This window comes from Diadema antillarum, unplaced genomic scaffold, assembly GCF_040938485.1.
Source record: "Diadema antillarum isolate AM-2024a unplaced genomic scaffold, OU_Dant_1.0 seq00002577_RagTag, whole genome shotgun sequence".
NCBI classification, from domain to species: domain Eukaryota; kingdom Metazoa; phylum Echinodermata; class Echinoidea; order Diadematoida; family Diadematidae; genus Diadema; species Diadema antillarum.
Genome location: NW_027273177.1, coordinates 12,984 through 40,262, shown reverse-complemented (window position 1 = coordinate 40,262; position 27,279 = coordinate 12,984). Strand labels below are relative to the sequence as shown.

The following is a 27,279-nucleotide window of genomic DNA, read 5'->3' as shown; positions in this document are numbered from 1 at the left end:
ATTCCATGTTCTTACCATGTATCAGCACATAAAAGCAGTGTCCCTGCTATTATGAACAAACCGGGGTCTTAACTCTGTTTGTAATCACTGCAAGAGTGTAATGTAAGAGTAGATACCATGGCAATGAGTAGCCTTTCTCAGAGATGCCTGCTTATCACTGAGAAGTGGCCAAGGTATGAACCGCACATGTCATGTACAGTAACAAAAAGCCTTTCAGAAACAGAGCCTAGCATGGTTAGGCATTGATATGGTACGAAGACAATAACATCACACCACCCATGATCAGGAGTGAGTGAAAGTTGATATTACGACATACAAAGCCATGGAAATCCTGGGGAATTCAATATTGCCTAGTTGGTAACACCTGAATAAATTCTGAATGAGTAATAACTATGCTCTCTTGGTTGTTAATGATGTAGATATTGACTTGATTCTGCTGTTGGCGAGAGACACCAGTAACTAGATTGTTTCTTCATTGAGGGTTTAACTCAACATAACAAATAAGAAAAACAGCACTGCATAATGTGGAAAAATTACTCAATGAAAGACAATTATATCAAACAGTCTGATAAACAACTATTAAGTACCATGTTTCACATATAACTCATAGCCACATCAGAGCTGAACAAAAGTTTTCTCTTTCCAAGGGAGAGTTTTGAGTGCTGAAATTTGTTTTTGCAATTGAGAATGTAATATTCCTTTCAAGCATATTTCTTCAAACTCCTGATTTTAAAATCATTAAAATTTTGAAAACAAAAGAAAATATTTGTATAACACAATCAATCCTTTGAAGTAGTACTTATTCAATCCAAAATAAGTATAAGAATGTGCTCCAAATATAATCTAAAGTTTGAAGTTAGTAGGCAAATATCAATGTCGATTTAGTACATACATTTTTTCACAATTGCTTATTGGACACTACGTTTACTTTCTTGTCACATTGTTGACTTTTGGAGCTGGATAAACTAGTAACATTATGAATATCTAGAGTTAAGAGAAGTTGTGGAATAACATACTATTGAGAATGTGAATATTATGCTCTTTGCAATGTATCAGTTCTTGTCTATTAGTTTAAACAAATCCCAACAAGAATATTGACTACAAGCCTTCTGTAAAAGGAGCTACAATGTAATCCGTTATCAAATATTTCGATTACACTTTTACCTACTCTTTTCTTTGCAGCAGCTAATATCTGTATCCATTCTGATGGGTCCAGTGGTACCTAACATGTGTCCAATATTAGCACATGCGACTATTCGTGGCCTCCTTCAATCCACACACATAAAGCACATGCAGTCTGATTTGTTGTTTTATCTCTATCAAAAGAATTTCCTATGAACGTTTAAAAACACTTTTCATCATCGATTGATTACTTCCCTTAATCCAGTAATGAAACAAATCATCATTTCATCACATGACTTCAAATAGTCTGTGCATAAAGGAAAGTTCTACACTTGATACTATGTAAAATGGGGGAAAAAATAATAACATTATCCTGAAAAACTTCAGAAATTAATCTACTTTCATGAATACCACCGTTTGATCTACTGCAATTAAAGTGAACACTTTACCAAAGTCTATTAACAAATGTTCATTAGTGCTAGATTCCAATTTACCAAACAAAAGCAACATTGTGATTATCAGAATTACTTCATAATTTTCACAACTTATCAAAAACTTTGAGACTTGAGGCTTGCTGCTGTGTATGCCACAACACTATGATCTGGAACAGAAATGAACACAAGATAATGCAGTACACTTGCACAGACTGTACGTATAATACTATCAATATCCCATTTCTTTCTACAACACAAAACTAGACATCATCAAATATGTTCTTAGGTTTGGCATTTACACTGAAGCTTGGACCACGTCTCGATGGTGCTGCTCTTCCATTACTTGCCTGATTACGGCCTGAAAAACTGCTCAAGTCTTCCATGTACTGCGAGGCATGTTCTTCGTTGTAATCAATTGGCTCAGCATCAGCAAGAATTTCTACTTTGTCTTCTGCTTGCTGGTGCCTGGTAAATTTTGCTGATGGTCCAAATAAAATGAGAGAGCACGTTATAGTTTTAACAGAAGATTTCACTTTAACACTGCACTTGGATATCAGGGGAAGAACCAGGAAATCCATAAAGGGTGGCACCTTTACAAAATTAAGAGGGGGGGGGGGCACGCACCCCCCTCTATTTTCTTTTATCTTTGTTTCTTTTGTCATTTAAAAAAATAATAAAGAGGGGCGCACATCCAGTGCACCCCTGCCTGGATCCGCTACTGGGTTATCCAATATGTGGCAATCTTCTTTCATAACAAACTACATCATCATGATGGTAAATACTAATGTACAGTTGATGTGCTCAAATTTTATAGTGCATTTACTGGTTCTATGATACAACCTAAACACAACTCGCACATGGAAAATGCCATAGACATGTACAGCCATGCAATGTTGTAGTACTAGTCTGAGGGAACTTGGTGAGGTGCACATTTGTGAGTATACTGTTTTCATATGTTCATTAATGTATTTGGGCATCACAAATAGACTCATAAGGTATGACTTAGGGTTGTGTGTTACGAAAACACAATGCCAACCTTCAAAGATAATGATTTTTTTTTTTTTTTTTTTTTTTTTTTTTTGGGGGGGGGGGGAATGAGAATATTACTGTTTCTCTATATTTCTTCCCATTTCCTTGAGGAAATGCATAACATTCAGTGCACATAGCTATATTCTCAAACTACACATTATTTACAGTACCATAGTTTCCATCACTACATTGTATGCACACATTTCTTGGTTAAATCATATTTCTTCAACTCACTCATCTGTACAGTAGTGTATTTCAAGTGAAATTACAGTGAAAAAAAAGTCTCTTTTCTTCATTTAAACTGAGGAATATGTTTCACAATAGTGTATGTAATAATCTACCATGAATCATATGACTGGTAACAAACCTTTGGAGGACCCAGCACTGTAACTAGCCATTCCTGTGTTGCCATCATTGTCTGAACCTCGGTTGTTGAACCGTCGACTGTTGCGGTTGGCCTCCGCAGTGTCCTGCATGCTGAACTTGGAGAAAGTCTTTTTCCTCTCTTCACTGTAGGCTGCTCTTTCCTTCTTTCTACGCTCTACTCAAAAAAGAAAAAAAAGGAGAAGATAACTATTATCATTCTTGCTAATTACCAAGAAAGAGTTGATGCATTCATCATATGATGCATTCATCGTATGATGCGGTTTTTAGAATTTGCCATTATATTTAATTTTTGAAGTGTTTTTTTTTTTTTCTTCTTTTTTCTAAACCTGTGCACTGGGCGACCATCAGATGGTAAAACAGTCAAACTCGAAAATTTGACTTTTTGAGGTAAATTCACTTTCCGGAACATGTGAGGGCGCTCTTTCTAATGGTGCTATCAAGAAAATCCCATCATGTCTTGTTTAAGAGATAATTTCCGCTATCTTGGTACTTTTTTGTATTTTTCCTTCAGATTTGATGGTAAAACAGTCTATCTTTGAGTTAGCCCATTGTCGGTAATATTGTTTGGAGGTAAAACGAGCTATCTTTTACATAAACCATATAACCTTCTTACCTGAGATTTTTTAAATCATCGCTGTCAGATCGTAAAATGGTCTATCTTCGAGTTAGACCAGTTTACATAGAAGTTGGCCCATTGACGGTAATAATCGTTTGGAGGTAAAACGAGCTATCTTTTACATAAACCTTTTAACCTTCTTAACTGAGATTTTTTAATCATCGCTGTCAGATGGTAAAAGGGTCTATCTTCGAGTTAGACCAATTTACCACCTCACGGCTGTGAAATGGTCTGTCAAGAAGATAGACCACTTTAAAACCACAAGATAAAACGGTAAAATGGTCTAACTAAAAGATAGACCATTTCACCATAGTATGGCAATAGTGTTTGTGTTCTATCTAGAAGATAGACCATTTTACCATCTGATGATGTGTAGCGGGAGTGTATACATGTGCTGTGGTTAAACAGTCTATCTGCACAAAAATCTCATTTATTTTATAATTAAAACCCTAAATAAGCACAAAATTCTTCTCAGTTATCAGTGTTAAATATGCTTCTTCTTGTCCCATTGCTAAAAATGCATTATACCCATCTCCTAAAAAAGCTCAAACCTCTAAACTTTAAAGTCATTTTTCTCAGAACAGCAATTTTCGAGATAGACCGTTTTACCATCTGACAGCCGTGGGTTACAACAAAAAAAAAGATGGGAGGGAACAATTCCCATTGCTTTATTCAAGAAGATTTTGCAGTACCTACAGTAGGTACTGCAAAATCTTCTTGAATAAAGCAATGGGAATTGTTCCCTCCCATCTTTTTTTTTTGAAAAAAACAAAACAAAACAAAGAAAAACAACTTTATGAATTCCTTCTGAAATTATGAATCATGGGTCTCCCAAAGTAAATGTAACGTCTTCAGACCAAATTGTTCTTGGTCTCCCTGGAGTAAATGCATTGCTCTCAAAATACTCACATTTTTCAGTTTTAATTCCTACAATAGCAGCCGTATTGCTTTGCTTTCTAAAAAAAAAAAAAAAAAAAAAAAAAAAAAGAATCTCTCTGTAATTTGCAACACTGTCATTATGAAATTCAATTACTCTAACTTCTTCAACAAAGTCATGTTCATTTTGGATGACAGACACTGCATATGTAAGCTTCACACTGTAAACTGTACAGGTGTGACGACTGGTATCTCTACAAAGAGTTTTAAAAAATGTCATTGCAGATACTTTGTACATGAAAGTTGCATTTCTTGCCCCTGCCTCCTACTCCAAATAAGTCACAGAGCACAAACTGACCTCTCTTCATAAGTTCTCTGCCCTCGTCCACCAGGTCATTGGTCATGTCATCATCACCTACAAACTGTTGGAAGCCAAGGCAGGAGAGGCAGCGGCTTCCTAGGTCAAAGTATGTAGCAAGGCAGAGCAGGGCCACAAGGATAGGATAGTAGATGTAGAAACCAGACGCCATGAAGGGCAGCACGTCAATATGACGACCCATTATCTGTCATCACATAAAGAAGTAGGAGACATTGATTGTAGTCTCTCACTGTATTTGAGAATATCTACACACAGATACATAAGTACACACCAGCATGACCACAATATCAATATTGAGTAGCAAAATAGCACTGATAAAATCTGACAGACACTGATATCGGGTGGAGAAAAAAAAAGCAGCATGAAGTAAGACAATAAGAGGCCCTCAATAATTGAAGTTTGAGGACTACAAATTCGAGATAAAAAGCTATTCTTGTCTCACTGTTTCTCTCCTTGGACAAAACTTTCATATCACTGGGCATATCTCCCCTTTGTTGGTTTACATTAAAAAAAAACAATTTTCCCAAGACTCACCAATGTGTACGATGTCTCAACTAGATTCTCTTTGCCAGTCACATGATCATCCAAGTGGATCATTCCAAGAAAATTGAGGCACAACGGAGGAGTCAAGCGACAAAGCATCCTGGCCAGGAAATATGGGAATGACAAACTGAATATGGCAGACTTTTAACTTGATATACCTAGGGCCCATATCTTCAGTGGTCTGATGCACAATCTTAATAAGACCCCAATAGCTATATGCACTGAAAGCCCTGACATATAAACACGCAAATAAAGCAAAACAAAGCACACAAACGAAACCTCAAAGCAAAGCATGCTGATTCCGCACAAATTCTGAGGAAGATGATCAGTTGAATGTTAGTATGTCATTCAATAATATATCATACAGGGCTAACAGGCGATCTAAGATTGTTGCTATGGTAACATACAGCTGTCACTATTCTGTCACTCACACAGAACTGTTTAGTATTCATTGAATCTTACTCTTCTCCACTGATACACTCTGTATATACAATGCTCACTGACAAAGACATTTGTGAGGACTCTACTTATCATTTTGTGATAGATTTGCTTAAGAGAAAAACAAGGACATCATTTTTTATCCTATCCAAAGGAAGGTGAATTAATTCTTCCTAGAAACTCAGTAACAATCATGTTTGCAGTGTATTAGGTATGTACATTTCCAAGCCAATTTATTAACACTTTTATCATCATCTAATTTCCTAAATCCGCCCCTTACCCAAACACAGACAGACACACATTCCATGTTGCCTTTACCACTGAGGAATGGTATACCTACATGCCACAGAAGAGGAGACTGTTTTCATCGGTCTGGTGGTGAGGAGCCAGGTAGTAAAAATTAAAGACGCGCACTTTGAAGACAGTGTAGTAGGAGCAAACACACAGGTAAGCAATGATGAGGATGCACAGCACCTGAGACAGGGATGAAAAGGAATTTGTAGATCCAGTTGTAAACTAGTCCAATCAAATGTTAATTCCTTTGGTTTCACTGTCTCAAAGCAGCACTGATTAGTGTAGTAACAAACTGCCAACAGGAATACTACATGAAAAGAATGGTAGATGTAGGAGCTATGGCAGAAGTCTACTCATGAAGTCATAAGGGTAGTCAGCCATGAAGCACTACTTGAATCTCGTTTTCACATTCTCTGATTGCCTGCATTTGGTAACTTGGAGATTTTGTATCTATGACTCACAACAGATCATATCATCATCACGAGTTTCACGGCAAAACAGAACAGAAATCCCTATATGAGATCCTACAAACTCAAATAATGTCAATACCTCCAAATTACACAAGCATTATTTTCACTATGTACACATTATAAACACATGCAGGATGGCCTGGAGATAAATGATGGTTTCAGAAGAAGGGTGTATATCAAGAGCAGCAGTCTTATGTACCACAGAAGGAAACTCCCTCTAGTGAAGCTGTATTGCAATAATAAGCCAGTTCAGGGTTTCACTTTGCATATACTGTATATGCTATATATTTCGCGGGGGTTTTATTTTCGCGAATTTCGCGAGTCGGGAGCTATTCGCAAATTTAACAACACGCGAAAATATTACCTTCCAAATTGAATCCCTTGCCTTGATGATACGAAAATTTCAGTACTAGTAGTATACCATGTCATGGCTTACCGAACAGACCATATACTGTACTGGCTAAGCTTGTTTACGTACATATAGCACGTCCACGTCTACTTACAAATACTGTAGAGAGCCAATCCATTATCGCAAGGGGACCACTCGTCAGAAATCTAGCGCGATGGACTTAACCACTTAAAAAATGTTGAATTCTAACTTACTAATTAGCAGAGTTTGGTAAGTTTTTTTCATCAGTGTATAACTAGTATCATTCTTATTTGCTAGTAAGTTGAAAATTCACACTTTCTTTGCCACTTCATATTTTCTCTGGTCCCCCAATCGCGAATTTAACCACTCGCGAAAATGTGTGACAGCGGCAATTCGCGAAACTTTATGTACGCGAAAATTATAGCGTATACAGTAAGCAGAAAAAGGTCAATCATACCAACAGGGCATGTTGGTTTTTTACATTCACCGAGATAAGCATCAGGGATGTAATGATTATTCAAGTAATCCTAAATAGTACTTGCCAGCACAACCACCTGACAGCAAAAGTGGCATTTTGCAATATCAATAAAAAGAGATTGTTAATAAAATAATGCAATGAATGCTTTCCAAGGTGTTGATTGACAGACCATTCTGGTCACCTGGTCAACGCATGTTCATCCTTTAACATAATTGATTCATTCCATAAATCGTTATATTGGGCAAGCTTATGCATTATGTCACTTTGAAAACAAGTGAAGTGCCGAACCAACTAAAGAAAATGAAAGGTCATTTGTACCAAGGTGCACATGAGCTAACTCTGAACTGGTTTAATAAAGACGCGGGGGAACGGGCATACCATGCAATGGGAAGGCTGACCTGACTCAAATCCCCATAACAAACTGTGTACAGCTTTGTCACTGATCTTTATGCGAGTACACAAACAGCCAAAGAATCTCATCTGGAGTCAAGTGTTACCTATGAGCACACGCTTTGATGCACATATTTGAATAGAACAAACAAGAGACAGTGTCTTAACATGCACTTCTTTCTGTCCCCAGAAAAGGTCCCTTGTTTCTCCATACAGCACTGACCATTCCTACCCACCCTCCAGTTATTTCCTACTGACAATCTTAAAGCAAATTATCAAAGGAGAGTCTTAAAGGCTTCAATGTTATGGTTCAGGCAGGGTGGAACTCACAACCTTATAATACATGCTGGTTGGTATGTCTGTCAACAACTTCTAGTCATGACAGAAGAAATCTCTCAACAAATAATAACAGGACGACTTGTACATCTGGGCCCCATAGCATAAAACTACAATATGCTAACTGTACAATCAATGGCATTAAACCATCAGTGATTTTGTGGCTTTAATTGACAATATGGAACAGTGTTGCTATGGTAGTTACCATTGATTGCAGAGTTTCTATTGATTGTAAATTTACCAGAGTTGTATGCAATGGGGCCCAGAACATATATCTCACATTAATCTCACCTCAATGCACAAGAAATTATAATTTTCATTTGCTTTGTCCACGAAGATGGCAAAAAGGGAGAGGACTGGCTTAATGCTGAAAAAGGTCATCTCTGACCAGATGACCATGAGGGAAAAGAGAGCCAAGATGACCGCAAGGACCTTCATGGCGATGGGAAGAAACCACAGACGCCAATACCACTCTACTGTTGGTGTGCACACCATACGCTCCACAGCATTGAAGTTGGGGTCAAAGGTGTGCCTGAATTGACTGTGTATCAGACATAATACATACACATACAATCAATAATTCATGCATCCTACCCATACAGCTCATAGCTGTAAGATCATGCACATTGGTATTAAATGTTAAATTCTTATCTCTTACATGAAAGGAACAATGCATTCATGAAGATCAAATATTGCAGGTGATATCAAATAAGATATTACTAATGGGAATGTTTGTGAGTTTTTTCAAGAGTTTCCTTTAAGGAATTCATAAATACAGGTTGTAAGATGAAGAGAAGTGATAGAAACTAATTCTCTGAAACTGTCTTGTCAGACACTGTTCTCTGTTAATATCATGTGTAAATGAGCAGACCATTCTTGTTTTTACACATATCACAAAAAGTTCACAGATTTCTCATTGTCTGGCAGAGTGCACTGTTACACATATCACAAAAAGTTCACAGATTTCTCATTGTCTGGTAGAGTGCACTGTTCATTCAGTTGCAAAGCTTCCTTCAGTTCCCTTCACACTTTTCTCATGCTCATTGCAGTCATATGGTCAAAAGTGAGTGTTTTATTGTGTACAAGCTGCGAGACACATGACATCAGGCTAACAGCCATACATTGTACACCACTGGCTTTTATAAAAAATAATAAACGATAATTAACTGAATATTTACAGCATAACATTCCAGCAAGTTAATGTTAGACAGCTAGGAACACTGTAAATGGGAAACACTCACGGATTAGAGCTCTTCTCATTGCGCTGGAGATCCTCATAAAAGAAAGCCTTATTGACCAGCACCCTCCACTGGGTGTCAGCCCGATGCTTGGCTTGCATGGCAAAGATCACTTTGCTGTGAAGTCGAACCAACTCCTTCTCTGATGGAGGCTGACAGAGACACAGAAGCAATACACATACATGTATCTACACTCAGCAAAAAAAGAAAGTAAACTTATGCTTTTTCAAGTTTAGATTTCTCATAGAAAATTTGGCTGAAAACTAATGTATTATATACCATATTGGAGGTAATGTAATTGGCTATGAACCTGATAGGTAAACAAAAAGGAAACTTTACGCATGAGTGAACACCATTGTTTTTCTCTTCCAGGGCACAAAAGTAAAACTTACAAAACTAAACAAGTTGTCATTCATGCATATGTGCTCTTCCATAGAACAATAAGAACAAACAACAAATCTCACACAAAAAGAAACATGAATTAGATTGCAAAAATAAACTTTTGATTTCTATTATATCTTTAAAGCCCAAAAGATCAATGAAGGCTAAAAATAATGGAGGAAAATACAGACTCTTACATCAAATCTGAATTCAAATGAAATAAGAGAAGAAGTAATAATTAACAAAACTGGTAGAAATTTGAGTTTTTTTTTTTCAAATTAGGAAATTGTAAATAATGTTTGCTTCTTGAAATTGTTACATGGATTAATAAAAGAAATTCAGCTCATTTAATCATTTTAATGCTTCTTATTCCCTATGTCATTTGAAGTTTGACTTGACAGAAGATTCTTATTTTTCCCCTTTAGTTTCCCACTTTGTTTTTCAGGTTATGAAGAGATGAAGAGAACAAGAACTTATTTTTCCTATTTCACTCATGTCTCTCATTGTGTTAAACTGGTCTTTTGTTGTCAATGTTATCGTGAAGGGCACTTGCAAATAAAAGAGAACATGTCAATTTTTGCAATTTTTAATTTTGTGCATTAGGGGGACAAAAACGAATGTGCTCACTCATGTGTAAAGTTTTCTTTTTAATTAACCTATTAGCTTAATAGCCAATTAAATTACCTTTAATATGGTATATAATACATTGATTTTCATAAAAATCTTCTATGAAAAATATGACCTCAAAAAAGTGTTTACTTTCTTTTTTTGCCGAGTGTAGTTGCTACTTTCAATTTATGATACAATTTTCAAGTATTCCCCATTTACATGGAAGCAAATATATCTACAAATCCATGGACTAACGCTAACCTCTCTAGCAGCCTACTAATTATTAACTCTTAATGTGCCAGGCCCAAAACCCCTAACGTGCCAGAGGTTTTTACTTAACGCCAGAACGTTTCAAAACTGGACTGACAATGAAATTTAAAACCGCCATATCTCTGAATCTACTCACTGTTTTGAATTGAGGTCTACACAACATGTATCAAGAAATGTTTGTACTTTCGCGTCGTGTTGTCAGTTTGCCATAATATCTACCTGATCCTGAAATATTGCAGAAATAATTGACACATCAAAAAATTATTACATATTTTTGTGTAGTATGGGAAAAAAAGAGTCAGCCGTGTTTTTTCTTCAATAGAACGCTCCCTTGACTCTGTGAGAAAGTTTTAGAGCAACATCTCCTCTTTCAAATGATTACAAAATTGCCTTCTAGAATTGTATGATTTTTAAGATACTGGCAGTTTATTTTGTCTTAGCAATTTCTCTTTCCGATTCAGAAATTCATTCCCAAATCTGAGTCCTTTAGTCCCAGATCCTGTATTTGAAACTAAAGTAATTGTCCCGGGCCCTTCAAGAGTGTCTTTTGTCCACTTGAGAAGGAAAAACCTACTAATCCTCCTTTTGTCTAAGCGGACTGCGGGCGGGGTACTCTATTGAAATCGGCAGGCCTTTGTCCCCTCGCAATTCCTAGGCTAGCGTGGGGACGATTAGTGACGTTCACCAAAACAAAAGGATGAAAGACTTGACCAACGAACCTAAGCTGACCCTCTTTGAGGGACAAAATCAAAGCAGCTTCCCGCAGGACAGCGTCCAAGCGGAACAATGTGAGTGGAACCGCATAGACAATACACGCAGATTCAATAGCATACACACGCGTGGTTTACCAATGAGACTTTTGATCCATACACATCTCGCAGAGGGTGCGCTCGCTGCGGATTTTCCCGACGCGAAAAAAAATACATCTAGCTGAAAAATCATGTATTTACTCAAAATTTTCCAATGTAAGCATGCTCATATTTTTAGTGCAAACGATGGCTATGCTAATCAGCTACCAGCACATATCAGTGGCAGTTTCTTGGTGTAACGCATTACGGTACCACAAGAACTTAAATGACCAATGCTTTTCTCGCTCTTCTTAGTCGCCGATCGGCGACCATGGCACGTCAGGACTAAGGTCGCCGTTCGGCGACCATGGCACGTTAAGAGTTAACAAACAACATTCCACTGAATTCTTTTTAATGTATATTACATCTTCCCATAATTCTTGAGCTAGCTCATTTTCGCCTTTACCTATTATCATGACAATTTTTTTTTTAACATTTGGAACAAAACTTGCTCAAGCATTTTGATGATGATACATTAAGAAACATGTTAGGGAGTCTCTGTGTCTTGTGTGCACTGCCCCTCTGTACATCATTTCCTTTTTTCAAAAGGCTGGCTCAAAAATACAATGCAGTGGGAATCCCAATCACTGACACTGTCTGGGGTGTATCTCAGACATCTGCCCACCTGTATCTGTTGCTGCTCGTAATCCTGATAGTCATCAAGGTGTTTAGTCAAGGAATCCTGGAACTCCTCTGGGCATTTAGAAACAACAGTGTTGACATGTTTGCGCAATGGATGGTTGTACCTCACTGCATCAGAGGCTCGCCTAATGTCCTGTAGGAGTATTATATGGGTGAAGAGGTACAATGGAATTCATTTCCTTCAAAAGGTTCAAACTAGGAATTTGAATGTCTTATCACTTTGTCCTATCAATCCACAATCTGCTTTGATTATGGACACATTAATTTATCTATGCCATATACACTACACAACTCAGAATGAAGTTAAGGCTAGAATATATAACAAAAATAATTTTGGACCTGAAAATCTTATTTTATTTTTTTTTTTTACAGGTTGCATGGACTGGATCCTGTTCTGTATAAAATAGTTGTAACAAGTGAATAATGTATTGGTTCTGCTACTAAAATAGCCAAATACTACAAATGCTCAGTATTTGTAACCAACAAAATAAGATCTTAGCAAAAGTTATGCATGATAATTGATATGATGCAAAGTTTGAGCCACGATGACTGGTTTTGTAATGCAACAAAATCCCATTCCTCACTAACTGACTCACCTCAAGGATGTCCTCAAGGTTTTCCTCTGCCTCAGACTTCTCTGTACTGAGTTTGGCAAGCAAGAAGTAGGTGTGGTGGAGAAGGTAACCTTGTTTGGACTCCATCCAGTACTGTCGGGGTACCTCCACCAGGCCATAGCCAAGTAGCAGTACCAGTAGGAAGAGTCCCCATGTATTGCTGGCTGTGATTCCAATAACCTGTAACTGTTGGCTAGGGACAGAATATCACTTGTGTTCACTTATTTTAATATTCACTCCTCATTTTTGTATGTATTTCCTGTTTGTATGTTTTATGTTATCTTTCTAGTCCTTAACTTCAACAAGAGGAAACTGAGTGTGTCCACACTAGACAGTCTTACCTCACATAAATGTCTCCTGGTGAAATCATAATTGCTCATCCTACTGAATTGCGTCAAGCACGATACTTGTATTTTAATTTACTACAACTTCTCATCACATACAAAGCTCCTACGATCTTACGTAAAATTCTACAAAGACATCCAATTCCTTTTCTTTATTTTTTTCTCCTTTAGCCCCCCCCCCCCAAAAAAAAAAAAAAAAAAAAAACAGAACCAAAAAAAAAAAAGAACCAATTAAAAGTCATTAAATGCAAACCATGAGTCTTAGGAGTTTGAGGGGCAGCTACAGAATAATCAGTAATTGTACCAACATCCAAGAAATTAACATTTCTTCTTCTTTTTTGAACATTTGAAATACATAAACTATTCTATTCCATTTTTTGTAATACCCTTCAATTTTCAATTTGAATATCCTAAAACTTGGAATAACCACATGAAGAGTCTGAATAAAAAATAACACCCTAAGAGAGAAAATATGGCACTTATGAAACTTGTGAAGGATGACAGATCAGTTGCTATAGTACAACTGTGAGTACCAAAGCTGTATATCACGGTGTTGGACTCTCCTTACCCACTAAGGTGGAGCTCTGGTTTGGCAGCAACACAGATAAGCAGAACTCCAAAAATGAGAAGGTAGCTGCCATACCAGATGGCATTCTGAACCATAATTGTCTTCAATTTGCCCATGACAGTGAAGTCCCCTGCATTTGTGTAAGACTTCATAAATGGCATGATCAGCCTAGAATGAGAGACAAAAACAAAAACAAAAGGAAAATAAAATAAAAGACAAATGGCAAGCAATGTATTGCCTGCATATCACAATTTATGAGTATCTTAGAATATATGTTTTTCAATGTAAGTTCATTGAAAATTTGACCTTTGACCTTGTTGCATTTCATCAAAAACTACTGTATATTCAAACTTGACCGGCATCTTTAGTTGATGGACAAATTGTGGCTGTGGTGTGACTTTTGCAGTCATAGCTCAAAGCTGTAGAATTCATTTGAGTTCAATGCTTAAATCAGTTAAAGTTCATGACGCACATAAAATCTACATAGCATGGCAACTGGTACACGTACGTCTCTACCGTAATGCATGGTTCTCCCTATAGGTCTAGAATACATCTTGACAATGTGAGACGACAACTTCACATTACTGGCAAAAAAATTAAAATGACATGTTTGTCAAAAATGTGTAGATGGTTACTTTCCTTGAACTTGGTTTCATTTGGATGGATGGCTAAATTGTTTCAGACCGCAAGTCAAAATACAGGAAATAATACCATGACATTTTAAAATTTTCCCTCAACGTTTGACATCACGGCCAAAATCTTTCCCTACAGAATCACTGTTTAGTAGTGCACCCATCTCTAGTTTTATTAAGTGTACAACTTTGAGCAATCATCAAGGTATGGAGAAATAGTTTCATTTCAGCATAAAAAGTGAAATTTTAGCATGTTTACCTGACCTTCGACCTTAAATTGTGATTAAACTCTCACCATATAATACATGTACCGGTACATGTGATTTATATCAAACATTTGTCATAGAATGATAGAATGAAAATTTTAGTCACAGCTTTCAATCCATACGAGTTACACTAAACACAGCATTGGTACAATAGTGCAAATGATCTCCCTAGTTGCATAAATTTGTCTTAATCTCTCTCTTCTCAAAAGTGTAGACTAATTAGCATGCTGATGACAATTTAAAGGCACCATCTATGACACATGATTTGCCAAATCTGAAATATTCCATAATAAACATCAAGAAAAAACAAATTGTAAATGTAGTTATCGCGAGAATGCTCTTGCATTTCAGAGTCGCAGGTTTTGTTTTCTGTTCATTAACATGACGTCGTCAGTATCATTCTATGCATGTAAAAACATTTTAACAGTTCACATGTTTATCTGCCAAGTTTCATTTGGATACTTCTATCTAACAATTCTTAAGCTACACTTTCAAAAAAAAAAAATGATTAGGGACGACAAAAGGACGGAAGGAAGCAAGGACGGACGAATGGACGGACAGACAACCTGAAAACATTATGCCTCAAGCGACACTTCATGGTGGAGGCATAGAAAAGATACTGAACAACAAAAGGTGAAAGTTTGGGAAATAATCATATGAACCCCATGGGTAAGAGGAAGAGATTACCACCCTTTTGTAGCCTGTATTCATCTTTTTGATATCGCATTGCAGCATATGGCTGAAAACAGCTTCAGTGAGAACCTACAAAAGTATGCCAGCTGTTGATAAAAGTCATATTTAAACTAATTTGCATACTTGTGATGAAAATCTATTCTAGACCAATAAATGTGTGCACAGTTTTCAACAGGTGTGTGCTCTCAATTGTAAGGTCATAATCAGAGTGGAGTGATTTCTATACTAAACATGATGAACAATTTCACAACATGCAATGATAAAGAGCAAGACCTTCTACCAGGCACAATATCTCTCTAGATATCGTCTACAGATATTGATCTTTATAAAATGGGTTCAAGAATGTAGCCAATTGGAAGCGCTGAAATGAGTCACGTGTGCCTGTATTAATTTCTCACTAACATGTACGGCCTGACGTCACAATGTTTACACTAGCAGTGCGCACTCAATCAGTTGTTACAAGTGCGTCGCGCTCTTCTATACGCGCTGTCAATCCTGTAAACAACTTCTAGTTCGGGCTGCCGGCCAGCCTTTTTTGTGTGCATAACATGTGTGGCGTATGTATACTACATTACTAGTACTCTTGTACGTACAGTTAATATGTGCGGGATGTCCAAGTGCGACGTGTGTAAATGTTTGGGACGAACATCTTCGGACATCTTGACCCACAAAGGTACATGAAAAATGCTGTTAGTTTTCGACCCATTTTATAAAACAAATGATGCACAGGATTTCGCCTCGTGCATGTTTCACAATTGTAAATACCCTCGAGTGCGCTACATCTCCACTAACGCACTCTATCCTGTGCATCATTTGTATAACATTGCCACATACAAACAGGGGGAACAGTGACAATGTATTTGTACCACAGAAGGCCAGTGCATTATGTGTACATACATACGCATTTATTTTTTTTTTCCTGTGGTGTTTTAAACTGTGTGTACAAGGTGTACAGCTGCATAACTGTTTGACTTTAATTTTCTCCTTCAAATTGCCTGCAAATATTTCACTGGCTCAGCTATACTTTAATAGTATGATCAATCTCTGGGCAGAGCACTCAGTGCCAAAGTGCACAGTTTACACTACACATGTAGCAAGTGTTGGGTTGAAAGCTAAATCTAGCATACATTGTAGGTATCAGAAAGCTCAAAATCCATTTTCCACAACTCCAATGTTGTTGTTTTTTTCTTTTTTTTTGTTTTTTTTTTGTGTGTTTGTTTGCTTTAATATATGTTTGTTGTTTTGTTGTTGTTATTAGGTTTTTTGTTTTTTGTTTGTTTGTTTTTTGTTTTTTTTTTTGGGGGGGGCTGTATGCATACTGTAGTTATGCCATTTGTGTCAAATTGACACACGATGTAGCACCATGCAATTGTATATCATTTTGATGGCAGAGATACACAAAAGACTTATAGTCCACACAACCAAGTTACTCTCCTGTGATGGGCAGTGCAGGCAGTTTATACACGTTTGTACTACACAATCATGAAGATATTGGACTTCACAAAGATTTGCAGAAAAATATGAAATCACTGCATACACATGGCTAAAATGAGTTCAAAGAAGCGATTAAACTTACCATGTTAGTACAAATGTTGTCCAGTAAACAATCTTCCATATGGTTGGCAAAATGTTCTCTGGTACATAACTCCATGGCTTCTTGCACTGCTCTGTAGGAGAGTTCCTCCTGTTCCTGCTCATGGCATCACCCTTATTTGTTAGGTTTGTTGTGCCATTCAGGACTACCTTTGTTGAACCTGTCAGCACTGTGTTTTGGTCTGGCAGTGTCTGCTTCATTTGCTTCTCTGTTGTCAAAATATGGTAGTGAGGTGGAGAGGCAAGGGTGGAGTGTGGTGCTGCAGGTGCAGTATCTCTTATGCATTGTAGATAGAATGTCTGGAGGGGGAAAAAACAGGTATCATACAGTAATTTGCACAGGGCATTTGAAATATCTAATAAAGTTTGGACAATCTTCTTAAACAATTTTCCCTAAACTTCATTACACAATTATAACTCTGGCATTAAAAATGAAGAATATGGCACTTCACAATCTACAGGTACATGTTTACTCATAAAACTGACTTTAATACATCTTCTGTTCATGATGAACATTCTGATATACATTACATTGAAATTGTGTACCTTATACTTCACAAAATTTTTCATTTTTGGCATGAAAAATTACAGTTTGCATGGGTGAGTGCAAGCTGAATTGCAGCCCAATTTAGCCACATTTACACTAGTTGTATGCAATTTATCAGCAAAGTTGAAAAAAAAATTATGACACTGTTGTAAAGAAGTGCTCAGTTGATTTTTGTTATTGATTCTGTAGTTCATTACATACATTGTACCATGGAGCTAACTTCTACCGTGAAACACAGATTCAGTCATACGTGAGTGTACATTATAAAAATTGATTCCATGCTATTTGTGAACATAATGTTGTCATTGTATTATTATGAACATCTCTCCCAGAATCTGATTAATTTTAAAGGCAGAACAAAGTAATCACATCACTGTAGAATGTAATATTTCTGGGAACTAAGTTCACCTTCATATTTGTACATGGATTGAGACAATGCAGCAATATTAGTAGAACACATGTAAATGTAACTGAAAGATTGAGGAAAATCAGACAATTGGTTCAAAAGTTTTGAATTTTTAATGTTTCTGTCAAGTCATTGCGGTACGACAGTGTATGATGTCACATGCATAGATAGATAAGGAAAATATAAGGAGAATTTCACAAAAATTCTATTTTTTGAAAAAAGTACACATTCCCTTGACTTGTTACTGATAAATATTACAAGGCAATATTATTCCCCTTGCCTTCTAAAAGAGGCAAGACAAGTACAATGTACTCTTTCATTACGTAAGCAAAGTGAAAGTAAGTTGAATTTTCTTTACATTTTCTGAGTTCTATGCACGTGAAATTACAAGCTGTAGTAGTCTTCTCATCCAGCAATGGTGGCATCGAAACCTGAAAAATTCATAACTTTTGAACAGATTGTCTGATTTTCCTCAAAAACTTTCACTGATGTGTTCTATTAACTGCATTCTCTTAGACCTTTATGTACATTGAATATGAAGGTGAACTTGTCCTTTAAGGAGCTTTCAAATCATGAGAAATTTACTAGTACACCATATTTCATTTAAAAAAAAAGAATGCAATACATCAAAACAAGTCATCCTCACTGTTGTGACATCCAGCGGTAAGATGAAGACAATGATGAGTGAGAAATACCAGGAGATGAATGTTGTCAGGGTAACCACAGGATGTTGCTTGCGCCAGTCACCATACTTGTGGAGAAGGTAGGCCGCAAGCACAAAGACACATAGGATCTCTGTCACCAGTGGCCCAACACTCATAGTGACAGAACAACTTTCTCCCTCACCGTCAAAATAAATATCATCTCATCAAAAGAACCATTGGATGATCATCAATTATTGGATTCTTGTGATTTCCAGGCCCTGAATTTTTCTCCTTGGTGTAACTTGTGTGCACACGTAATACAGCCCTACACTCCCAATGATGGGATGTTAGCTTTCACTCAGGTTTTGCTGTATCTGTGTGGAGTCCTACTGAAGAGTGGATGTAAGGGTGATAACCTGCAGAGTTAAAACGACCAACAGTGAGAAGAAGTCATCATCTGACATTATACACTATTAATATATACATACAGAGGATTTTTAGAGCCCAAATACAAGTGTTATTTTGTCGACGCACCTCATAACCTCCGACCCACTTAGAAAGTTTGTTGAACTCGACCAATATTTTTTGCCGAGGCGACCAATATTTGAAATATTGGGTGGCAAGAGGGGGATTCCCCAAAGTTTCAATAACTGCACCGTGATTGGTTGAGATTTATACGACATGACCCGAAATATGAAGTAAAAACGTCTGTGATTGGTCAATCATGAATTAACTAAAATATTGTTTTTTCTAAAATTCTGTCTTTATGCAAACAAATTTCATATATTAATTAGTCAAAATTGTTTTTCATACAATTTTTCGAAACATCACTTTCATAACAGGAAATTAAATTTAGGTTTGATGAAAACAAGTTGCATTTTTTGTGCAGGCGACGATCAATCAGCTCAGTGCTACTGCTAGAAAGCCCGCGATATTTATGTACATATAGCCGGTATATAGATGTGACGAAAATTGTGTCTCAGATCTTGGATACAAGAGCATCTAATTCTGGTGTAAATTAGCTAGATCTCGGCCTAACAGTAACATGGCGGCTACCATGGATAGATCTACAGCTCGTCGGAGATTTGCAGATCTGGATGCAGAGGACTGGGAATGAAGTGGATTAACTTGCACTGAAAGTGAAGAGTGTACCATACCCCATGTCAGGATCAGGTACAGTAGGAGACCATACAGCACTCAGAGTCAGAGACAGACAGGGAACATGTCAGGATCAAGTACAGTAGGAGACCATACAGCACTCAGAGACAGAAAGGGTAGGCCTAAGTGAAAATATTCTTTGCTAAAATCCACTGTAGGATAATAATGATAATATTGGATGTCCTATTTTCCATCAATACAAGGAAATATTGGACTCGCTAAGCAAAATATTGGACTCATCTTCGACTCGTCCAATATTTGTGCATAGCTTGTCCAATATTTCCTTTTATAAAATGGGTTCAAGAATGTAGCCGATTGAAAGCGCTGAAATGAGTCACATGTGCGCTCATGATTTTCTTACTAACATGCACGACCGTGCAAAAAGTGTGCAACAAAAAGTCATAACAGCACGGCGTGTTATCCTATGGGACATTGCAGAGAAAGCGTAACTGCTCAGTCACTGACGTCACAATGTTGTGCACACTCAATCAGTTGTTACAAGCGCGTCGCGCGCTACTATACGCGCTGTCAATCCTGTAAACAACTTCTAGTTCGGGCTGCCACCCACCTTTCTTGTGCATAACATGTGGCATACGTATACTCTTATACGTACAATATGTGCGGGATTTCCGAGTGCGACGTGCGTAAATGTTTGGGACGAACATCTTCGGACATCTTAACTTTTGAGCGAGTGCTACATGTAGCTGACTGGTATTGACCCACAAAGGTACATGAAAAATGCTGTAAGTTTTCAACCCATTTTATAAATCAAATAATACACAGGTTTAAGTTCGTGACGTTAGTGGAGATGCAGCTCACTCTCGGGTATTTACAATGTAGTGCAACATGCACTCGGCTTCGCCTCGTGCATATTTCACAATTGGGCAATTCCACGGTAACTGACGTTACACGTAAGGATTTTCATAAAATTGTTTATGTTGTAGTTTTGTGAACGAAAGCACCCAGGACTTGTAATTAGCATCGATGAATGAGTTCATGAGAATGAAGAAATAGGTGGAAAGTTTTTCTCTCAAACTGCATTTCTTATCACATAGCAAGTGAAAATGTGACGGTAACTGACGTTACGGAAAAAGGACATGGGAAATTATGGAGTAGATTTAAATGGAAATATCTCATGTCCCTGACTTCTAAACTTTATGTGTTTAATATGGCAATATACCTAGGTTCTTAGGAACAGGTGTGCAAAATAATGTGCACTTTAGATATTTCCTTTTAGCATCATGCCAATTTCAGTGAAGGCATGACGGTAACTGACGTTACGTAACTGACGTTACGCTTACATTTGCCATACACATGGAAAATCATGAGTAGGAATAGTTTTGTGATATTTTATAATTCTGACCTTTCAGAGTGATTTGTTTGATATGGAATCATACCTTGGTTCATCAATTACAAATACCCGAATGAAATGAAACATATGTCCATTTTCTTTATGTTTTATGAAAACTTAAAGGTAAACATGTCAGTAACTGACGTTACACATACTTTTGCTATGGGGTTGACAAAGAACTAATTCAGTTAACAGGTTATTATACTGCTGCAGAATACCAGTAACAATCCCAGGCATTTACTTAGCAACAAATTAAAACAAAATCTAAAGACAAAAATGGGGTGGGGCCCTTAGAGGGCAAGCTCCCCCCCCCCCCCATGCCATAGCACAGTTGAGCAAAAATAATGTAAATGCACCAGAGGATATTTCTTGACATTTGTCTTAAGATTGAATGCTTATTGAACAGGTATGATTACACAGAGCCATTTAGATTCAGCAGTTCCAAGTATAAATATTGACATAACTAAGGGTTGTTGTTGCTGTTTGTTTGTTTGTTTTTTTGTTTGTTTGTTTTTTTGATGAACAGGAAAGTTTCTATCTAGAGTACCCCACCCATAATGCCCTGCAGTACTACACAAAACACATATGTTTTTGTGTGTGAAAAAAATATCCTTCAGGTCATGGGGAAAAACACATACAAATAAAAATATTCATAAATATGTATGAAATCTATTGTGATATATTCTTTCTTCTTTTTTATTTTACTCCTTCTCCCTCAAGGCATTGTTAGGGCCACAAATAAAAAAATGATCTCCATTATCAATAATGATTTAAATGAATAGTGTTACACTTTTGATATTTTTTTCTGTGACGAAGAAACATGTTTTTTTGGTCAAAAGGGCATTATTTGTTTATTCCTTGCTTGAAGGAATGTAATTGTTTTTCTTTTCCTTTTCACTGATATATCAAGGCTTGCAAATACATCCCAGATACCAAGAAATAGGACTTTGCACCGAAAGAATTCTAAGATCAATATCAACGAATCTTCCTGTTCATAATTATTATGTATTACAAAAATGTCCCTGCATGAAAGAAATAAAGTAATCAACAAATATGAAAAGTTTTGTATTTTACCCTAGGATCACCTCTCACTTTGAGCAACATCAGTGTTAAATGTTGAGTAACATCAGTGTTGGTTTCAAACAGTAATGACAGTAAATGCCTTGTCAGGCCTGCTTATGTACCATTTCAAGACGTGCCATATTAACTAAACCACACATTTAAGTGCAAGCGAAGAAATATATCTGTTCCTGCATTTGCCTTGAGGTAGAAACTCCACTAAGCTTCCAGAAAAAAAAGACAAATGCTTGCAAAAGTAGTCATAAAATAGTAAATATTATAAAACTGTTGGTATACAGCTGTACACAAGCTTTTTAATAGAAAAAGGTGGTTACCATGCAACCACATCATTGATTACGTAATTTGGTAGCTTTATAATCCCATAGGACAGTGAGTACTGTATAGTAATTTGAGTGCATTATATATTGCATGTGGTAAACCTAAACTTCCAGATGATTTAACCTTAAACTTGTGCTGAACCGAAAATCAAAAGCTCAAGCACCCCCCACCAATAAATAGATAAGATAAAGCGAAGTATCCATGGACATACAGTGTACCATGGTGATGACATCATTCCCTATCGAAGGGATTGCTGCTCTTTGTTGATAACCTTTGACTTCCCAGATGTATTGAAATGGCCTAAAGTCAAAAAATTTGCCTAAGTTAATAATTACTGTCATGGTAACTGACGTTACATACTGGTATATGACGTTTCGGTAACTGACGTTACACATTTTGATGTGTTCATTTGACTCTCCAGTAAGCCAAGTATCCTTATTTTCTGGTATTGAAAGGAAGGCATATGGGCATACATTAGAAATCCTAAGTTACATCATACAGCTCACTTTCTTTGATGAATAAAGTTAAAAATTCCTTGTTTTTGGTAACTGACGTTACATCCATCATTGTCAAACTAATTAAAAGTTTTTATAAAATTCTTTAAAGTAACCAGCTCTATCTTTCTATCATGTGGTAAAAGACTTGTCTGGTAACTGCATGCATATAAAAGATTGTTGTTTAGAGTACTAGTAAAGTGGATACACAGAGGGTAAATTACGTGACAATACACTCTTTCTTACCATTGAGTTATAGGCATATTTTGAGAGCCATTTTGAAAATCAAAATGGCCGCTTTTATTGAAAAACATAATGATTCTTAAAACTTCAACTCAAGTATTGTCTGAAAATGTATGGTGTTTGAAACAAATATCATTTTGAATTTTCGGCATCTGTGTCCTACATACCGTGGAATTGCCCAATTGTAGATATCCTCGAGTGCCCTGCATCTCCACTAACGCACTCTCACCTGTGTATTATTTGTATAGTATTAACCTCAAGGCCATCCAATATTATAAAAATATTAGTCAACTGATTTACACGTAAGAGGGGCAGTGGACATACCGAGGCAAGTTGATATGTTGACGCAATGAAAACACACTCAAGCACAGAGACATGGGGGGGGGAGAAAATTCCTCAAATTTCCAGACTTAATGTTTTGTTTCTCATGAAGAAGTGTGATACCACACCAAATAGCCCTAGCAGTATGACACTTCCACCAGGCTGTAATTTAACCTTTAAAAAAGTCTATGTAAATCCTGGCTTTCAACTTGGATACTTTGACAATTTTCACCTCTTTTTTTATGAAGACTGAAAACATTATCACATCATACTATGATCAGTGAAGTAGACCAGGGAAGCTGTCTCTCCCAGTTTAAATGTCTGCATGTCTGGACTCACAGAATGACATATCTTTAATAGACTAAATGTGATTCATGAAATGCCCCCCAGGGTACCATTTCATGAAAGTTGTCAGCGCTGACAAGTTGTCAGTCTCTGACAATCCCCAAGGTAACAGTCAGTGATCAGAGCATCTCAGCCAATCAAAACCAAGAATTTTGCTGAAATTGTCAGAGACTGACAATTTGTCAGCGCTGACTAAATTGATGAAACACCCCCCAGGTCTCACATCCTGTGGCTGTAAATGAAGTGGCCTAGTCCACAATTCACCACCTTTTCATACCAAGGATGGTATACAAATATACTTTCCCTTGAGAGTTTCTTGTTGAAACTATGGGCAGAGGTGACTCCAAAAGAACTACGTGTATTCACTGAGGGGCGAAGCCCCGAAGTGAATAGTTCTTTTGGAGGCACCGAGGCCTATAGTTTGAACCAGAAACTCGAAATTAGGCAAAGTATATTTGTTTTATATTTTGGATCAAAAATTCAAACAAAGAAAGGGAAATGGGAGAAATACAAAGCTAGAAGTCTTTTGGTGGATGTGACCATTTTGTTGATGGGACCATTTCGACGTTGTTGATGATGTTTCGATGCGGCTATTTTGACAAGCGCGACGCGACACACGGTGTGAAGCTATTTGCGCAATGTCAGAATTGTTTTTATGACATCACAATCGTTTTGTTAGGAATTGATACATTTTCAGAGTGACAGTACGAGCAGTGGTGTATCTTGGGAAAACGGCGCCCGGGGCAAGCGCGGAAATCTACGCCCCTAATTTCTGAAAAAGTGTTCAACCCCAACCCCATCCTGGTAGGGACTTTACGCTTTTGGATGCTTTTTCAAGCACTTAAAAGGGGTCTTTTTGAGAGTGATTTAAATGTAATAAATCGTGATAAGTTTTGGCGAGCGAGCGCAGCGAGCGAGCCGCAAATTTTTGTGTTTCAGCTTACAAAACATGGAATTCTTGTCATTTTTTGCTTACTAAATCTTACAATTCTAATCAAGATATAGTGACGGCCTTATAGATAACAATTTATACCAACAAACTAAAATACTCCAACTTAGTACGCGCGAGTGAGCCGAAATTTCCATATTTCCGCGTCATCATCACGTTTTGTTCTTATCTTTTTTTTGTGACAAGTTCTGGCGAGCGAGCGCAGCGAGCGAGCGAAAATTTTTGTATTTCAGCTTACAAAACATGGAATTCTTGTCATTTTTTTGCTTATCAAATCTTACAATTCTAATCAAGATATAGTGACGGCCTAATAGATAACCTAACGATTTATACCAACAAACTAAGGAGTTGAAGAAATACTCTAAATTACTATGCGCTAGTGAGCCGAAATTTGTATATGTCCTCGTCATCATCACGTTTTGTTCTTATCTTCTTCTTTTTTTGATAAACTTTGGCGAGCGAGTGCAGCGAGCGAACCAAAAATATTGTATTTCAGCTTACAAAACATGGAATTCTTGTCATTTTTTTGCTTACTAAATCTTACAATTCTAATCACGATAATAGTGACGGCCTTTACTTAGATAACGATTTATACCAACAGAGGACTTGAAAAAATACTCTAAATTAGTACGAGCGAGCGAGCCGAAATTTGTATATTTCCGCGTCATCATTACGTTTTGTTCTTATCTTGTTTGTTTTTTGCGTCCCCCCCCCCCCATGTTCGAAACCGTTGCCGCCCTCCTTTGATCCAATCGGCGATCGCTTAAGAACGAAAGAAATTGCAGCCGCTGCTCCTTGTGACATTTTGCCTGCTAAATACAAAATGACATGTGTGAACACAATATACATTGTCATTTTGTCCGCATCATCTTCATGTGTTGTTTTTATCTTGTTTGACTTGGCTTTCTGCCCCCCCCCCTTCTTTTTCTTCTTCTTCTTTTTCTTCTTCTTCCTTTTCTTCCCCCTCTTTTTTCTTTTTTTTTTCTTCTTCTTCTTCGTTTTTTTTTTTTTCGTTTTTTCGTTTTTGGCGCCCCCAAGGAGTGGCGCCCGGGGCACGTGCCCCCCTTGCCCCCCCCCCTAGATACGCCACTGAGTACGAGCAGTGCGCAATGTCAACTCAAAATTGCTTTGTGTCGTCACAATTGTTTTGTTAGAAATTGTATCATTTCACAGACTGATGGTGCAAAGCTGCTCACAATATCAGAATTGCTTTGCGACATCATTTTGCAAAATGTCGTCATAGAAGTGACATCATTTTGCAAATGGTACTTTAGATGGAGTGTCAACATTCTGAAATAGCTGAAAATAGATCTACTTGTAAGTTGTAGCTGTACCTATAATCACTTGAAACTCTTTCAACCAATCACCAGGTCCAGAGGATACATTTTTGATCCAAAATATAATTAATAAAATATACCTGGGGAAAATGTACGAGGCCTACACAATTCACTAGGTTTCTATACACTAACACTATTTTAAGTTAAAGAATATTGATAAGGCACAAAACTATATGTATAGAAACCGGTCAGCCATTCATTTCTGTTCTACAGCACAGCCTTACATAACCCGACTCGGTACGTCGGTACGTGTTGGGGTCACTGACACTGGTGCAGTTAAGCCGTAAACTTTACACTTTTAAGTTTTATACACTTAAATTTTACACTACCTAGTTACACTTACAGTGACATACATACAGGTCGTCTAGCTCAGTATTACTGCACCAGCGCCCCAACCCGTACCGAGTCGGGCTGGTTACAGCGCCCTGCGCCGGGGTTAGCACGGTATGGTTCATGTACCAGCATGCACGAGGTTGAATCCCTCCAACATAACAAGTTACTGTACAAAATACACCTCATTTGAAGGCTGGATAAGCTATCTTTTTCATGGGCTACAAATCTACCTACATTTGTTTCAAAATACTCTAGTCTCTACTGTCATAGGTCCATCTAGATTTACAAAAAACAAAAAACAAAACTCTTAACGTTAGATCCTCAACCGTCACGAGTTTGAGCAGAAATAGGGGGGCAGTAACTCAGCCATGGTTGGTAACTAATAATAATAACTAAACTAGCCTACAGTTTTACACTGTTTACTGTAGTGTAGTTACAGACAGAATGTCTAGATACGTTTAATATGACAGTAGACTAGTTTAACTCACTGGTTCCAGCGCAGCAGATGGGATGGGGTTCGGGAGTAGGGCCTCTTGAATTAGTTCACACAGTCACACTCACAGATCCACACAGTCTACTGCTATACTGATTAATAAATCACAGTTATATAAAAGAATGTCAGTCTTTACATACCGGTCACGCTACCCACATATCGATGATTTACAGGACATCCCACGTACTCACGTTTAAAGGGGACAGATTCGAGAGCTAGAAACCATACACAGTGCACAGTCACAACCGGCTGCACCCCACACACGTACACGGATCGCAGTGGTTTACGTGTAATGTACAATGTACTACAGTATACTCATTGGGTGATTTCAAGTTCGGTGCTAGTGCTAGTGCTAGTGCTATCTCAGCACTAGCACCGGCAATAAAACCGAACTTGAAAT

General features: G+C 37.3%; 1 protein-coding gene across 1 annotated transcript; it reads right to left on the bottom strand.

Annotated features, from left to right (window-relative positions):
* Positions 1-121: 121 nt before the first annotated feature.
* On the bottom strand, positions 122-19,106 carry LOC139714973 (G-protein coupled receptor-associated protein LMBRD2-like). Its single transcript, XM_071626620.1, has 12 exons — positions 18,460-19,106; positions 16,844-17,160; positions 13,677-13,844; positions 12,747-12,957; positions 12,134-12,283; positions 9,404-9,552; positions 8,454-8,703; positions 6,165-6,298; positions 5,378-5,486; positions 4,823-5,027; positions 2,953-3,126; positions 122-2,034 (listed from the first exon to the last, which is right to left on the bottom strand). The coding sequence occupies exons 1-12, from the start codon at positions 18,631-18,633 to the stop codon at positions 1,817-1,819; spliced, it is 2,259 nt and encodes a 752-aa protein (XP_071482721.1). The 5' UTR covers positions 18,634-19,106; the 3' UTR covers positions 122-1,816.
* Between the last annotated feature and the right edge of the window lie 8,173 nt (positions 19,107-27,279).

Coding starts and splice junctions, on each gene's coding strand:
- LOC139714973 (XM_071626620.1), bottom strand. CDS start 18,633: ATGAGTGTTGGGCCACTGGTGACAGAGATCCTATGTGTCTTTGTGCTT. Junction 13,845..16,843: donor ACAACATTTGTACTAACATG/GTAAGTTTAATC, acceptor CTCTCATTCTAG/GCTGATCATGCCATTTATGA. Junction 12,958..13,676: donor CCAGAGCTCCACCTTAGTGG/GTAAGGAGAGTC, acceptor TTCTGTCCCTAG/CCAACAGTTACAGGTTATTG.